This window comes from Diuraphis noxia, unplaced genomic scaffold, assembly GCF_037042655.1.
Source record: "Diuraphis noxia isolate RWA-SAM2 unplaced genomic scaffold, SU_Dnox_SAM2 contig0001, whole genome shotgun sequence".
Classification (NCBI taxonomy): Eukaryota; Metazoa; Arthropoda; class Insecta; order Hemiptera; family Aphididae; genus Diuraphis; species Diuraphis noxia.
The window spans coordinates 102,689,570-102,707,494 of NW_028301711.1; the positions used below are offsets into that span (position 1 = coordinate 102,689,570).

The 17,925-nt window shown below is 38.3% G+C and overlaps 2 protein-coding genes across 2 annotated transcripts; both read left to right on the top strand.

Annotated features, from left to right (window-relative positions):
* Positions 1-4,539: 4,539 nt before the first annotated feature.
* LOC149062953 (uncharacterized) lies at positions 4,540-7,477 on the top strand. Its single transcript, XM_089215459.1, has 4 exons — positions 4,540-4,654; positions 4,718-4,886; positions 6,490-6,780; positions 6,860-7,477. Exons 1-4 carry the CDS (start codon positions 4,593-4,595, stop codon positions 7,475-7,477), a joined length of 1,140 nt encoding a protein of 379 aa, XP_089071585.1. The 5' UTR covers positions 4,540-4,592.
* Positions 7,478-8,506: 1,029 nt separating this feature from the next.
* Positions 8,507-12,897, top strand: LOC149062954 (uncharacterized). The gene is made up of 4 exons (XM_089215460.1): positions 8,507-8,756; positions 9,370-10,543; positions 12,028-12,746; positions 12,809-12,897. Exons 1-4 carry the CDS (start codon positions 8,507-8,509, stop codon positions 12,895-12,897), a joined length of 2,232 nt encoding a protein of 743 aa, XP_089071586.1.
* The last annotated feature ends 5,028 nt before the right edge of the window (positions 12,898-17,925 follow it).

The following is a 17,925-nucleotide window of genomic DNA, read 5'->3' on the forward strand; positions in this document are numbered from 1 at the left end:
ACTGGACCGTACATAGATTATCGATGCTGTCCTGTCTAGGGACATGGAATTTCGAACGTTGCGCTTTATCAGAATTGTCTTGACGTGACTGACTTGCTAGACATTTAAATACGGCTTTCGGCTTTACGCTTTTCGTTTCGACATTCATAACAGCACAAGACTGGACCGTATCGACTGTTGAACTGAAATTTCAAATTTGCCGCTTTCGAAACGATACCTCCACGCCTTATCAGAAATCGTTATCACCTGCTACGACTTTTGATTATTGACCGGCGAGTACAGTAAAGATTTTAATAATTCCAACGACTCTGTCTCCACCATCGATACCCACTTTTCACCGACCAAGGGGGTCAGGGGGTATATTACTATGGCATGTGCACAGGATTTTATAGTGTACTCATTTGTTGAGCAATGACAATAACAATTATTCTTAATTTATTCTCTGCCAAAACGCATCAGACATTGCAATGTATTCGCATTCGTCTGTCGGTTTCATTTCGTTTTTATTGGTACTTTTTAACATTTATCCTTTGATTTGTATTTTGACTAATTATGGTATTGAGATATTGTATATGATACAGCATTAAACCTTACAGTTTTGAACGTTTCATGCGGGGCCCACTAAAAGGTCTACTTTTGATTACCAACTCCCTAACGAATCGATAGATGCTCGAACACGGTTTTCAAATACTGTCGCTTTCGATGGATTACCACCTTACCGGTGGGCCTCATCAAAAACCCTTTATCATTAATCCACATATGGCGACGTCAATCGTATTACCTACTCATATCGTCTAGCGGTATGGTAGGACGTAGTGCGACGTTCCAGGCGCTATGTACATAATTCTAACGATATACTCTCCAAAATCGGTATTCACTTGACGTGACCGACTTGCTAGACATTTAAATGCGGCTTTCGGCTTTACGATTTTCGTTTCGACATTCATAACAGCACAAGACTGGACCGTATCGACTGTTAAACTGGGATTTCAAATTTGCCGCTTTCGAAACGATACCTCCACGCCTCATCATAAATCGTTATCACCCGCTACGACTTTTGATTATTGATTGACCGGCGAGTACAGCAATGATTTTAATAATTCAAACGACTCTACGTCCGCCATCGGTACCCACTTTCCACCGACCAAGGGGGTCTGGGGGTCTCCCCCAGCTAGCGCGGAGTGCTAGTCTTATATTATAAAACGCTAAGACGGTGGCGCTCCCCGTGTCGGCTCTTACGACGTCCTTGGGGAACCGTACCGTTTATACGTCGTCCTCGGCCCACCGCCGTTATCTCGGCCCGCGGTCCTTATCGCGTTGTTTCGTATTCGATCGGTTTCTTCTTTTTAAACGCCGTCCGTGTGCTGATCGGCTTAACAGTAGTTGTTTTCGCAACAGTCGTCAACTCGAATAGTAGGTAGGTCCCGTTAGGCGTCAGGCGTAGTCATCCGTAGGTGTGCAGATCGAATCCGTGAGCGCCGGTTTGACGGCGGCGACGATGATCGTGCGGTCGGTTCATATTTTGCATTTTTTTTTACGTAATTTTGTTTTAATTTTATACTTTGCCTCACTCGGTAACGGCGACATATTATTATATTATATTGCATTTTATTCAAGATTTGTCCGTTTTGCAATAATTATTGTTCAGTATACAGCAACAATACCTGTCAGTTTTTACTGGGACTTTTTAACATTTATCCTCTTATTTGTGTTGTTTTACTGCTTTACAATTCCAAATTGACCGTTTATTATATGACCGATGAACACATAGATGAATTAATATAAAGATTATAAACATGTATATGTATGAATATTCCGTATTTTAATGTTGTTTAGGTAAATAGTTCACACGCACGCGCGCGCAATGAGCAGAGTTACATTTATTTATATAAGTTATAACTCACGTTTATTGAAAATATATACCAATATAACAGACGAACAAAACACATTATGGACTTTCTTACAAGTACACTCACACGAGATGCCTATGTAATTTGTAAATTCACTTAATAGTTAATACATATAGTATAGTACCTACACTTACTGCAGTTACTAACACATAAGCTCATTCGAGTAGATCAACAAATATTTTATAACTCATATATATCTTATGGCGGTTTTGTTATTACTGCTGTTATTGATTTTGGCTATGGATTGCATTAATGTTAATTAGGTAAAACCGTGTTTTAATCGTATTGTACATACTAACGCACACATACACATCTACATTAAGTAGTGTTACAATTTTAATGTCACTCATAACACATTGGTATCTAGGTACTTTGACTACAAACAGTTAAAACTACCTGTTGAGTTCTGCTAAATGGATTTCTACTGAACATCGTTCCAAATTCTGTAATCGGTGCCTACACTTAATGTTGTAGAGTCAACAACAAATTTTGTTTCTGCAAAACTCATAGGCATATTAAACACTTATAAATAAAAATTATTATAGAGATTATGAATATGTGTGTATTAACACGCCAATTAAACGTTCTTCTGTTTTGTTCTACTGCTCAATATATAAATTACAATTGAATAACATGTACAATAATATGTTGTTAAGGTATAACTGTATATGGAACTGTATGTTTCTTTTGCATAGTTCACACACACACACACACACACACACACACACACAATAAGCAAGGTTACAGTTATTTATAAGTTATAACTCACATTTATTTTAAATGTGCCTTCAACAAATGAGCAGAACACTTATACATTTCACAGTAAGTTATAATGGACTTTCTTTCATAAATTTCACCTCAGCACATCAAGTAGATTAACAAATATCAAAATTTCATAACTCATCTTATACCAGTTTTGTTCAACTGACTATACTGCTGTTATTGATTATGTTGCCTATGATTGTATTAATATTAATTAGGTAAAACTATGTTTTAATTGTATTGTATATACTAACACACACACACACACACACCTACAATAAGCTGCAGTGTTACAATTTTAAAGTTACCTAGCTACTCATAACTCACTAGGTACCATATCAATTTATACTTATACGTTTTCTTACACAGTCGATTGTCTGTATATACATAACTAAGGCCGTATTTAGGGGGGAGATACAGGGTACTGTAGACCCAGGCGGCTGAGAGGGCAGCTTATTGTATTTTGCATAATGATTAATGAGGCGTATTTTATTATTTTTTCTGCCCCTTGGTGTCAAATTCTTAAATACGGCCCTGTACGTGATCCATTGGTACCTAGGTATTTAAATTACATGTTGAGTTCTGCTAAATGGCTTCATCATTCCACATGCTGTACTCTTTTCAATGATCCCTATGTCGTTAGATTATTTCAATACTTTATTTGCCGTGTTGATAGAACTAATTGTACGTTGTAAATGCTTAAGTTAACTTAATATTTGAAATTTGTTTATGTAACCTTAACATTATATATCACCATGAATTGCTGTTAACATATTAATAATGTATTGTAGTGTAATTAATTTCACTATGTTATATAGATTTAAAAAATAATGTTTAATGTTGTTATACAACAATATAACGTTTATTACTATTATACACTGTGAAAATTCTACTGCTCAAAACAAAATATAATTGAATATTTCTATTGCATAGGTCATACACATACACACACACACCCACACACTGTGTGTGACAGACAATAAGTAGAGTTACAGTTATTTATAAGTTATAACTCACTTATAACAAAACACTTATACATTTCACAGTATGTTATAATGGACTTCCAAATGCTGTAATCAAGACATAAACCTTTCTCACTCTGATCACACAGTTCATAGTTATTCACTTAACGCATATGGGTTCCTACACTTACTGCTGTAGAGTCAACAACACATTTTGTTTCTGCAAAACTCTTCTAACTCATCTTATAGCAGTTTTGTTCTACTGACTACTGCTGTTATTGATTACATTGTTACAATTTTAATGTTACTCATAACACATTGGTATCTATAGGTACTTTAACTACAAACAGTTAAAACCACCTGTTGTGTTCTGCTAAATGGCTTTCTACTGAAATCTTTATTCGTGAGACGTGTACTAGGGATTTCATAATTCCAAATTCTGTATTCAAGACATAAACATTTTTCACTCCAATCATAATAGCAAATTATATAACACTGCATATGGGTGCCTACACTTAATGTTGTAGAGTCAACAACAAATTTTGTTTTTGCAAAACTCATAGGCATATTAAACACTTGTAAAGTGTGAATACGACGCGCATTCGTCCTCAGAATTCGACGTTCATCCGTTAGCCGTTTCACAGCTTTTCGAGTTTCAATTGGCCCGTTACCATTGCGATATTTGTTTTGATGTGTGATGAGTTTTTGTTTTGACTTTTTGAGCTCGATATGTCATTTTCCGTATTTTTCTATTTTTTATGGACTCACCACATAAATAATGTTTACCGTAATAGTTCTAAAAATAACACACAATCACCCAAGTTGCACTGATAACACACTGATACCGTAATATTATATCCGATTACAACGCGTTGTAGATAATTTATTGAATTTGTTAAATTTGTTAAATATATAATTTATATATGAGGGAATCCATGAAGTTTTTAGGTTATTCACAATGGTCAAACGCTGTGTGCTCTGTGGAGTTGTGGAAAATGTGAATGATGTTTCCGTACACAAGTGCTTACAAATTTAATACATTGGGTACAGCTTAACATTTATAATAATATATAACATTTTTAGATTTCCAAGTGGTGGACGTCGTCTCCAGTGGGTGGCATTTGTGATGAACCACGGTTTTCCTGTAAACGACACATCTAAGCTGTGTTCCAGGCATTTCGTTCCTGGGCTTGACTACATTGTAGGAGACGCACGTCCCCGTCGTCTGGTGCCCACAGCAGTGCCATCTCTCGTGAGTGTATTATTATTTATTTCAGTACAATATGACTCCACACCTGCCTGGCTGTACAGCAATAGAATAGATGCACTTAATATGGTTTAATCTACCTACTATTGTGGTGTATAAGTAGTTTAACGTTTTTATACCATACATTAAATTGCATATGAGTATGTCATTTACTTTAACCTATAGTCACATTACTTCATTGCTTTGTTTAGCTTACTTTGATAAACTATACATTTAAATTGATAATAACAGTACATCAAATTACTTTTAAATGTGATTGCTTAATAACTAAGTCACCCATGCAATATGAATTATTCTTATACCGTATTATTATATTAAATAACATATAGCTAACACATAGTGGTAACTTAAACAAAACCAACGGAAGTTATATTGTTAAATATTTATTATACACCTCATATTATATCGTATTTAATTTAAGTGTTTATACAGTCAACTGAAAGTAATATTATAGATTTTCAAAATAATCATGTAACACCTGATAGCCTTTTTAACGTTGGTATGTATGGAATGTTATTTTATCATGTAAGTTGTTTGAATGAATTCATTTAACGCATATTATACCATATTAATGTTGTTACACTGTTATATATCATGTGCTGTTACTGTAAGACAACTGAGCACATTAAGCACTTTTTGTTCAGCCTAACACAGATTATATAAATATGTATGAACTTACAACCAGTTAAACTTTGTTTTGTTGTAGGTATTTTTTTTAAACATCCCCTCCCCTACTTATTTGCAAAGTCTATGTTATTATAACAATTGCAAAATATCATATGTTAAATATTGTATCTATAACGCATGCGGCACCGTCAGAAATGTAGCTAACTACATTCAAAAAATATAAATGTACACTGCACAGTGGCATGTGTTCACACAATATCTTAACATTTACCATACAATTGGTAAATTCACTTAACACATACCTACATCTTACTTTTATAGAATGCAACACTTTTTAAAACATAGGAACATTAGACATTTAATGTTTCAGCCTAACCAACATAATTAAATTAATATGTATGTATAAGAACACAACCAATTAAACTTTTGTTCTACTGCCGTAAATGACCAACAAAATACAACTGAATATATTCACTACATCTATGACTGTATTAAAGTTATAATGGACTTACTACCACATCAACTAATTGTACTTAATATATACAGTTAAAACCACGTGTTGAATTCTTTCTACTGTAAGATTTGTCCTAGGGATTTCATCAATCCACATTCTGTACTCTTATCAATGCTCCCTATATCGTTAGATTATTTCAATACTTTATTTGCGGTGTTAATAGAACTAACTGTACATTGTAGTATTTCCCGTACCAAATTACATACAACTTATTTAGTTCATATAATTTAATTCAAAATAAATGTTCACTTAACAAAACATACACCACAGTTAAAATAAATTAATTGGCCTATAACGAAAGCCATTACATTACACCTGCCTACTTCAATGCCAAACATGCTGTCTCAAACAACTCGCTTATTAACACTAACCTAACACTAAGATATGTTAATTCCTTAATAAAAATAAAATTGTATCTACTCTACATTAACTCAACCTAATTTATAGGTGCTCGGGGACGTCCAAATGGAGGAAGTAGGCGTGGAATTCATCGAAGTCCAGCTGGAAGAAGAGGAGGGGGTGGAAATCGTCTACGTCCCTATGGAGGAGGGGGAGGGCGTAGAAATCGTCGACGTCCCAATGGAGGAAGAGGAAGGCATGGAATTCGTCGACGGAGGGGAGGACATGGAAGTTGTCGAAGTCCTGGTGGACGACCAAGGCGAGGGTGTGGAAGTGGTCGAAGTTCAGATGGACGAAGCTCAAGCAGAACTCGAGTTTGCCGACGTGGTCAACGAAGAGGTCAGTAAATACTAAATATGTCTTAAAAATATAATTTTATTAATTGATAAAAAAATTAACATTATTATTTAAACTACAGTTCGGACCAATTCCCGTGGGTGTTCCAGTCGAACAACCAAGAATGCGCGCGCCCATGATTGACCGGCTGGCAGGCGTGAGACACCCTCTTCCAGAGTGCCACCACGTGGGTGCGTTGACTGCTGTCTGCAGGCACTGTGACGCCCGCCACTTTCCCAGCGAACGTACGACCATGGGTCACTTCTCCACGTGTTGCAATAACGGCCAAGTGACCGCTACAGGAGACCACGTGTTGTTGCCTGCCCCGTATCTGTTAATGAATTTGCTAATTTCTGATTCGCAGGATGGTCGTAGTTACCAAGGGAACATCCGGCTGTACAACAATGCCCTGGCATTTGCTGCGATTTCCACCAGCGTGAATCCCAGACCTTTACAAGGGCGAGGTCCGGCGGTGTTCACACTCCAAGGGCAATTGTACCATAGGACTAATAATGACGTGGCTGCCAACAGAGAAGAAGCGAGATACTGCGAGTTGTACTTCATCGAGTCCGGGGAAGCCAACACCCGCCGCCTCGACATGGCCCGACAGAGAAATCAACGTGAACTGTCAGAGAGTGTGATGGCAGACTTGGACACTATGCTGCGGGACAGGAATCCATACGCATTGGCTTTAATGTGAGAAAAATTATTGTGTCTGTTGACTTTAGACATCTTAATTAACCGACCATTTAGAGTAAGACTCATTAAGAGCTACAAACATACAGCAAACATAAAGTTATTGCTTAATGATGATTCAAAATATACATACAACACAACTCACTACTCAAACAACTCACAACTCAACTTTGTAAAAAAATAACTTGAATAATAACAACATTTACCCTCTTACATGTAAATTATTATTAATCCCATACACCATATCACTGTTATACAATACAACACTTTTTGTTCAGCCTTACACAGATCATAAATATGTATGAGCACACATTAAAAATATAAATTTACACTGTACTGCCATTGCACAGTGGCACGCATTCACACAATACTACAACATTCTTAACATTTACCATATACAATTGATAACTTCACTTTACGCATACCTACACTTACTGTTATGGAGTGCAACACATTTTTACTGTTTGCAGTTATTTTGCTACACCTATGACACACACACACACACACACACACACACACACACACACACACACACACACACACACACACACACACACACACACACACACACACACACACACACACACACACACACACACACACACACACACACACACACACACACACACACACACACACACACACACACACACACACACACACACACACACACACACACTAAGTAGAATTACAGTAAGTTACAATGGACTTTCTTTTAAATTGTATTTCAACTTATACAATACTTAATAATGTATAATGTACACTGTACTCACATGATACTACAGGTATCTGATATAAATATTCTGCAAAACATAAATCTTACCTCAGACTAATCATATAATTTATAAATTCACTTAACTACACTTACTTTTATAGAGTGCAATATACATTTTTAAAATTAAGTTACTAACACAAAATTCAGTATCATTACATTGATGGTGGAGTTCTGATATTTATTCCCCCTTGCTCTTGCAAATACTATTATTATTGGTGTGTTTAACACAATATACATGTGTACATTTATTCCAGGAATATGCGTCAGGTGTGGCAGGCAGAAAGAGACGTGGCAGATGCCGACCCAGCAGGTGTGCATCCCAGGCCGATCACAATGCATTTTGTCGCAGATGCAACCAGGGATCAGCGGCGTTACAACCTGCCCACAGCAAACGAAGTTGCTGCCGTGTTCGTCGGTGACGACGGTCGTCCGCCCAGAAACCTGAATCTGGTCATCTACGACACGAATCCAATCGACCCGCAACACAGGATGCAAAACATACCTGCGGGTTAGTTAATAACTATTTGAATTGGTCTTTCACTTACTTTCAATACATTTATACACTATAATAGCACAATCAACCTTAACTCTTTCACAGGGACATTTGAAAAGCATTCATAGGGTTTATGTCATACAACAAATACACAGCATAGATGTTGTAGTACGTTGGTACTATTTACATTATATTTTACTGAACTCTATCTACACAACATAAACAATTAATCCTTGCGTTATAATAACTGTATATTTATAATAATTAGGTAAATTTATTTTAATTTAAAATTCCATGTACAAATGTGAAGTACACACACACACACACACACACACACACACACACACACACACACACACACACACACATGTTAATCAAACATATCCTTACATTTGCTGTACAATTATACTATTCACTCTGTCTGCACCAACATTCACATTATTCACATACAATTCATTGCGTTGTTGTTCTGGTATTGTTCTGTTGTAGAATTTTGAACTTTTACACATGCCTTCCTCTTGCTGTTCTACAAAATATGACCTTACCTTACACAACTCCATAACCTGACTTTCCGCCGCATTTAGTAATTCATTCGAAATAATATATACCATTTATTACATTCCACAAGGATCGTGTCACGCGGATCCAATGTTGTATCCGCTGTTGTTCCCAAGCGGAGAAGCCGGTTGGCATTTCGGTATGAGACAAGAGGGCAACCGCCGAAATCAAGTCCGCAGTCGGAACAGTATCAGAGAGTTTGTGTGCTTCCGTTTGGCGATACGATATTGGGGAAATAACGATACGATGCATGCACAGTTCAGTCTAATACATGCTGGTCGATTTTTGTTGCAGCAGTATGTGTGCGACCAGTACGTTCGAATGGAATCGAATAATCTGAACTATGTGCGTATGAATCAGCGAGCTCTCCTCGCAGATGCGTACCAAGGGCTCATGGACCACGTGAACCAGCAGCACCACTTGGACGTTGCCGATCCCATGGCGGTCGGCCGGAGGATCATTCTACCGTCTACGTTTGTCGGCAGTCCCCGATACATGAAGCAGTGTTATCAGGACGCTATGGCCATAGTTCGTAAGTATGGAAAACCAGACCTGTTTATAACTTTTACGTGTAATCCCAGATGGCCGGAGATCACGGACAACCTAGCGATTCACAGCACGGCAAGCGACAGGCCTGAACTGGTGGCCAGGGTGTTCCACTTGAAACTACGGGAACTAATAAGTGACATAACTGTTAATCGTGTGTTTGGCAATGTCGATGCTTATGTTTATACCATTGAGTTTCAGAAACGCGGTCTGCCCCACGCGCACATACTCATTATCCTGGCGGAGGATAGTAAGTTGCGCACGGCAGAGGACGTAGACGACGTAGTTTGCGCTTTCTTGCCAGACCCGGCGACCGACAGGCAATTACACACCTGCGTGACATCCCACATGATACACGGGCCATGTGGAACAGTCAACCCACGGAGTCCGTGCATGGTGGACAACAGTTGTTCCAAAGACTACCCGAAGCCACACACAGAGGAAACTGTGTATGTTTCGGATGGCGGTTACCCCAAATACCGCCGACCGGACAACGGTCGAGTGGTCCTGGTAAGAAATCACGAGGTCGGTAACGAGTATGTAGTTCCTCACAACCCTTACCTACTTGCCAAGTACGACGCACACATTAACGTAGAGGTGTGCTCTTCCATTAAGAGCGTGATGTACATCTACAAATACATCTTCAAAGGACACGACTGTGTGACATTGGAGGTTTGGGATCAGGACGAACTAGCCAAGTAAGTCTGAGGTTTAATCAAAGTAATACTGTATACTATCCTTAATTGATACATTAATAATTAGATAAAATAAAAATACTTAAAAAATATAATAATAGTTGTACAAGTTTATATAGTTAGTAATAAGTGTCTACTTTGTGGTGAAATTATGAAGGTAGTTAACCAAAAAAATATACTATATAGCACATAAACTCTCATAGTTTATGTTAGGTCGGTTGTATATAAAACAGAACACAATATTATCTGTCTGTACTCGGGCTGTTTTTGTTCTACCATGCTGTAAACATTAACAATTTAAATACCACTTATTATTATTATCTATTGTATTTTTGTGCACTTACAATTAAAAGTAAGTTTTGAAAAAAGTAGTTCCTTAGGTTTGATTAAACATTTTAAACTTGACATTTCATTTAATTCATGTTTCGGTTAAGCAACTCAAAAAATAGTTCTTAGGTTCTTATGTTTGAATAAACATTTTAAACTACACGTTTCATTCATAGTAGTATTACAATATATTTTTATTAATATTCAGTAATTGCAGTTTATTTATTTTTCAATTATTATATTAAGTAGGTAAGATGTAGTTCAATATAATATATATATATTTACTGCAGTTAATAATTGATACCAAATAGGTTAGGTTAATTAAAACCTTTGTAACGTGGTCGGGGGAACGACCAGTTAAATATAAGATATCCAGTGAGTCGTAGGACTCTATAGATATAATAATTACCATAGCCAGGGGTAGATATATATATATATATATATATAACAGGATCTTAAATATATTTAAATAACTAGGATTCCGTTTCAGTTATCATTAAGTTTTATTATAGATTAAACACTTACAAATAATAATACTCACAAGCTATATAAATTATATTCTATCCAACTATCTGACTGTATCGTAGTTATACGGAGTTCGATGTTTGTTGAGTGTTGAGGTGAAGGTACACAGTGAACTAACTTACTTCATACATGGTGTATCATTATTGTATTGGTCAGCAGTTCATCGTACATAATGTTAAGTGTGTAGACGTGTAGTACATATATATATATATATATTTAGGTATCATGTAACATATTATAACTGTTACACCTTACTTAATCGATAGTAATATGCATGTACCTTTAACAATATATACTTAGCTTGCTCCAACACTCAACTTCTTTTATTCAACAAAGTTATAAAGTACAGTTTATATTATTACAGTTAGTACCTATTTAGTACCTCTTTTTTTTTGTTCTACTGCTGTAAATGGTTAAAATAAAATAGTTCTTAGGTTTATTTATTATCTGTCGGTACATTAACAATTTAAATACCACTTATTATTATATATGTATTATATTAAAAATGTCAATATCTATTGTATTTTTGTTCACTTACAATTAAAAGTAAGATTGAACATTTTAAACTATAGTTTATAATATCTTACTCGCTCAGTTATTGATATAGTTATTGATTTTATTGTTTTGATTTTCAGTTACGTTAACTCAAGATACGTCAGCCCACCAGAAGGCATCTGGCGGTTGTTTTCGTACGAACTACACAAGAGAAGTCACACGATCGTCAGACTTCCTGTCCACCTGGAAGGTCGACAGAATGTGTATTTTGCGCCAGGACAAGCGCAAGAACGGTTACAAAATGAAGCTTTACATCGAACAAGATTAACAGAGTTCTTCACACTTAACGTGAACGACGTGGTGGCACGGCAATACCTGTACCACGAAATACCGACACATTACACCTGGAATGCGCCGCAGAGAACATGGTCGCGGCGGCGGAGACTGATGGCAAACGAGACGTTGGCTCGGATGTACATCGTCAATCCACTGGACCGGGACCGGTTCCACTTGCGACTGCTACTTCTGAACCGAAGAGGCTCGCAGTCCTTTCAAGACATAAGGACGGTGGACGGGGTCGTTCACGAAACATACACGGCGGCGGCCGTCGCACTCGGATTGTTGGAAGACGACCGAGCGTGGCGGGCCTGCTTGACGGAATCGGCGGCGTTGGATACACCGCGGCAACTGCGGTATCTCTTCGTCACGATACTGGTGTTCTGCGAGCCCTCAAACCCGCTGGCGTTGTACGAGGCTAACGAAGCAAACCTGATGGAGGATTTCAATCGGCGCCTCCAAGACGTCGACCACGCGAGGGCCGCGTGTCTGAACGCCATCGGGGATCTACTTCGTGCGCACGGTAAGTCGCTGGGCGACTACGGTTTGCCCCTGCCGGACCCACTCATGCTGGAACCGGAACAGGACGACAGACTGTTCTACGCAATAGACGCGGCGGCACGGTGGGCCCAACAATTGGACGACATGAACGCCGAACAGCGAACGGTGTTTGACCGCGTAATGGCGGCCGTTGACGACCGTCAAGACGTAGCAAAAACTTTCTACGTCGACGGACCCGGTGGTACCGGGAAAACAACGCTGTACGGATGCCTCATATGGTCGCTCCGCAACCGAGGACAGTCGGTGTTGTGCGTCGCATTCACCGGGATCGCGGCGTCTCTCATGGACGGCGGCATGACCGTACACTCGACGTTCGGATTGCCGTTCGGTACGCTGACCGACGACTCCACATCGACCATCACCATGCAGTCTGAGCGAGCCCACAGGATACGCGACGCGGCGCTCATCGTGTGGGACGAGGCGCCAATGTCCCCGGGACTGCAACTGACTGTGGTGGATCGCCTGCTCAGGGACGTCATGGCATCAGAATTACCTTTCGGTGGTAAGCCCATGTTGTTCGCAGGTGACTTCAGGCAGATATTGCCCGTAGTCCGAAGAGGATCGAGAGGTGACATCGTCATGTCTTCGATCAAGCACAACGGTCTATGGCGCGGCATGGAACGCTTCAACCTGGTCCGCAACATGCGCGCCGACAACGACGTGCAATTTGCGGCTTGGTTACTTCGGTTCGGCAACGGCCAACTGCCCGCGGTCGACGGTGTTCAGGACACCGTGCTAATCCCTCAGGAAATGGTATGTGACGTTGCCGATTTAATTGATTTTGTCTATCCGCAGCAAATGTCGTTGACCAACATTGACGACTTTGCTCGGAGAATTGTTCTGTGTCCCAGGAACGACGATTGTAGAGATGTCAACAGGGACGTGCTGCGACGCGTCGACGGCGCTCAGAGGAGCTACACCGCCATCGACACTGTGGTCGTCGACGATCCCGACGAAGTGGCCAATTTCCCCACAGAGTTCCTCAACAGTTTGGAACCAGACGGCTTGCCGCCGTACCGGCTGACGTTGAAGGTGGGTTCAATTGTTATGTTGCTCAGAAATCTAGATCCAAAGAGACGACTGTGCAACGGTACGAGGTTGGTGGTCACCGAACTGCGTCAGCATAACTTTAAAGCCAGGGTTTTGAGCGGTGACGCACAGGAAGATATCATCGTGCCAGCGATACCGCTCACGTCCAGTGGGGAGGACGACCTGCCCATCATTATGCGGCGCGTTCAATTCCCGGTAAGGTTGTCTTTCGCCATGACTATCAATAAGTCACAGGGTCAGACGTTTGATCGAGTGGGTTTGCTACTGCCGTCGCCCGTGTTCACGCATGGGCAACTGTACGTAGCTTTTTCAAGAGTGAGAAACGCACAATCATTGAGAGTAGGCATGTACGGCGATGACGGTCGATTCGTCACCAAGAATATTGTGTACAGGGAAGTTCTAGACTGATGCGTTTACAAGTGTACATTTGTTTAAATGTCTCTGTGCTAATGCATAATATTTTTTGTCCTTCGTGGGCTGGTCTTCGTGACCTGGTCTGTGTGACCTGGGTCTTCGTGACCCTAGGGCCTTTGTGGACCTAGCCTTCGTGGCTGAACGGAGAGAAAGTTTGACAACCTCCACGTGGTTCTCTCTGGATGCAAATTCACTATAATGTGCAGTATTTATAGCAAGTTAATGATTTTTTTTTTAACTCAGTTAATAGTTAAAAGTTAATTCAAAATGTTCTATCAATTGAATTAAGTTAAGAGTTAACCAAAATGTAATATTAACTTTTTAACTCAAATTAAGTTACTATTTTATGTGTGCAAAAGCTAACAGTACCTTATAAAATGTGTACCTACCAGCAATTTGTACTCCTACAATAGTTCACAAAATTTTAACTTTTTAACTAACTTCAACTTATTAACGCGTTAATGCCCAGCCTTGATTTATAGTGAATTCGTAACTAATGTCAACATTTTAAACTGAATTTTATTGTAGTCTTTGTAATAATATACATATTTTAAAATGTATATTATGTGTATCATGTGCATTTGTATTACGTTTATAAAAAATGTTCATACACAATTCAATAGATGTAATAATTTAATATATTTGTATGCCTTCAACATAATTACATTGCATTTTAATCACTTTAAAGTATTGGTTCTTCGTTCTGTAATATGTTTAACACACACAATGTAACATTATAAATACATTTGTAACATTTTGTTATCACTGTGAACATCTATTAATAATTGTACCTATTTTATTAAATGTAATTAAATTATATTATACAAAAAACGTCCAAATCTATCATCTTATTACCTAACCAGAGAAGTTCTAGACTGATGCGTTTACAAGTGTAATGTGCAATATTTTTTTTTGTCCTTCGTGGGCTGGTCTGCGTGACCTGGGTCTTCGTAGCCCTAGGGCCTTTGTGGACCTAGCCTTCGTGGCTGAACGGAGAGAAAGTTTGACAACCTCCACGTGGTTCTCTCTGGATGCGAATTCACTATAATGTGCAGTATTTATAGTGAATTCGTAACTAATGTCAACATTTTAAATATTGTGTAAACATTTATTGTAGTCTTTGTAATATGTTAAAATGTATATATATTGTATTATATTGTACTCGAATCACTGTGAACTGCTGTTTTAATCCTTATTAATACTTTTTGTTATCAATGTTTATGAAAAATGTTTATACACAATTCAATAGTTGTAATAATTTTAATATATTTGTATGCCTTTAACATAATTACATTACATTTTATATTTTATTTCATAAACGTGTATAAAAATTGCATTTTAATCACTCTTAAGTATTGGTTCTTCGTTATGTAATATGTTAAACACAAACTCATACACACACACACAATTTAACATTATAAATACATTTGTAACATTTTGTTATCACTGTGAACATCTGTTAATAATTGTACCTATTTTATTAAATGTAATTAAATTATATTATACAAAAAACGTCCAAATCTATCATCTTATTACCTAACCTAACCTTGAAAAAGATGCAATTTGTTCTCTAATCCAATAATCAACAGTAAAGGAAAGCAATTATTATTGATAATAAATTCAATCTTCATACATACTATTCAAGGTAACCTACTTATTATTTATGTTTTCTTATAAGAGTAGATAAAAAGTACCTCCTCTACACAACAGTGTTTATACCCGAAAGGAAAAACAAGATTAAAGGAAATGAAATAAAAATACATTTTAATGAACTTCAATAATTTTCTTTATTGATCAGCTGAAAAACAAAAAATAAACATAGCAGTTTTGTAGAAAAAATGTTGATGTTAAAAACTTACTATTGGTCTGCCGCTACACCGACCGACTCCTTCCCGGTCTTTCAGAAACTTCCTGAAAATAACTATTAGTTAGATTATACATATAATTATACATATTATATTATTATCCTCACATCAATCACCCGAGGCTGATTGACGGCTCGCGCCGGCGACTCGCCTCGACTCCTCAACTCCTGAAAATAATGTGTCTAAAAAGTTGTATCCAAAAACTTAATATTTTATATAGTTACTTTATCCGTCGACTTCTTGGACACTGGCGACCGTGATCGGGACCTGGATCGTACCCGGTACTTCTCCCGGTAAAACTCCCAACCACGGACGCCGCCGCCGCGGCTCCGGGAACCGCCACCGCTCCGGGAACCGCCACCGCTCCGGGAACCGCCACCGCTCCGTGAAGCGCCTTCATTTCGACGTTTGGCTACAACATAAATTACATTGAAATAATTTTTCATACTGTTAAGGAAAGTGTGTACTTCACACTTACCGCAGTCACGTGCTATGTGCCCGGTTTTATGGCAGTTGTAACATTCTGAAATGCGTGAACGTTATGTTTATGTTTTAGAATTAATGTTATGTTATTATACTTACGGCGGTTGCCACCGCGTTTGTTACGGCCGTTGTCGCCGTACACCGGGCCGTTAAACACTTGGCAGCCATGGCCACTAATATTAATGGTACGGTTGCTCATTCTAAAAAAGTTTAGTTATTAAAAAGCCGTGAACGAGTAATGTGTATTGTTTTCTTATTAAATCGTTTTTTTTTTTTTGTAAGTTAGGTTCAAATATAATGTTATATAGGTACTTACGTTTCTGCGGACGTTGTTCCTGTGAAAATGTGTAATGTGTATGGACAGTAAGTTAATTGTCTAAGAACGGTTTACAACGACAATAACAAGAGTTGCAACGCAGGTAACCCATGCGGGTAACGGAATCGACAAAAAGAACAGTGTTGCTAATTAATTTATATATTAATCAGTACAATAGTAATTCAAATTCGAACATATCATCAAACCTTAAATTTTAGAATTTTTTCACATAGGGCCCACCACAGGCCGATTTTTGACGACCTACTCTTAAATTAATTTTTACATGCTCCAACACGGTTTTCAAACATTCCCGCCTTCGATAAATTACCGCCAAACCTTTTGGCCTTATCAAAAACCCTTTATCATTATCCAGACATGATCAAAACGTCAATCTGATTACAATATTTTCCGACCCACAATTACAACAGATATATATATCTTAAATATTGTGGTCCGACCTAACGGGCCACACACATAATTACGTGACAGAATTGTTAGACACAGCGTTAAGATTTACGCTTTGCGTTTCCAAAACTGGACCGTACATAGATTATCGATGCTGTCCTGTCTAGGGACATGGAATTTCGAACGTTGCGCTTTATCAGAATTGTCTTGACGTGACTGACTTGCTAGACATTTAAATACGGCTTTCGGCTTTACGCTTTTCGTTTCGACATTCATAACAGCACAAGACTGGACCGTATCGACTGTTGAACTGAAATTTCAAATTTGCCGCTTTCGAAACGATACCTCCACGCCTTATCAGAAATCGTTATCACCTGCTACGACTTTTGATTATTGACCGGCGAGTACAGTAAAGATTTTAATAATTCCAACGACTCTGTCTCCACCATCGATACCCACTTTTCACCGACCAAGGGGGTCAGGGGGTATATTACTATGGCATGTGCACAGGATTTTATAGTGTACTCATTTGGTGAGCAATGACAATAACAATTATTCTTAATTTATTCTCTGCCAAAACGCATCAGACATTGCAATGTATTCGCATT

Coding starts and splice junctions, on each gene's coding strand:
- LOC149062953 (XM_089215459.1), top strand. CDS start 4,593: ATGGTCAAACGCTGTGTGCTCTGTGGAGTTGTGGAAAATGTGAATGAT. Junction 4,655..4,717: donor AATGATGTTTCCGTACACAA/GTGCTTACAAAT, acceptor TAACATTTTTAG/ATTTCCAAGTGGTGGACGTC. Junction 6,781..6,859: donor CCGACGTGGTCAACGAAGAG/GTCAGTAAATAC, acceptor TTTAAACTACAG/TTCGGACCAATTCCCGTGGG.
- LOC149062954 (XM_089215460.1), top strand. CDS start 8,507: ATGCGTCAGGTGTGGCAGGCAGAAAGAGACGTGGCAGATGCCGACCCA. Junction 8,757..9,369: donor GATGCAAAACATACCTGCGG/GTTAGTTAATAA, acceptor ACATTCCACAAG/GATCGTGTCACGCGGATCCA. Junction 12,747..12,808: donor GGATCTACTTCGTGCGCACG/GTAAGTCGCTGG, acceptor GAACCGGAACAG/GACGACAGACTGTTCTACGC.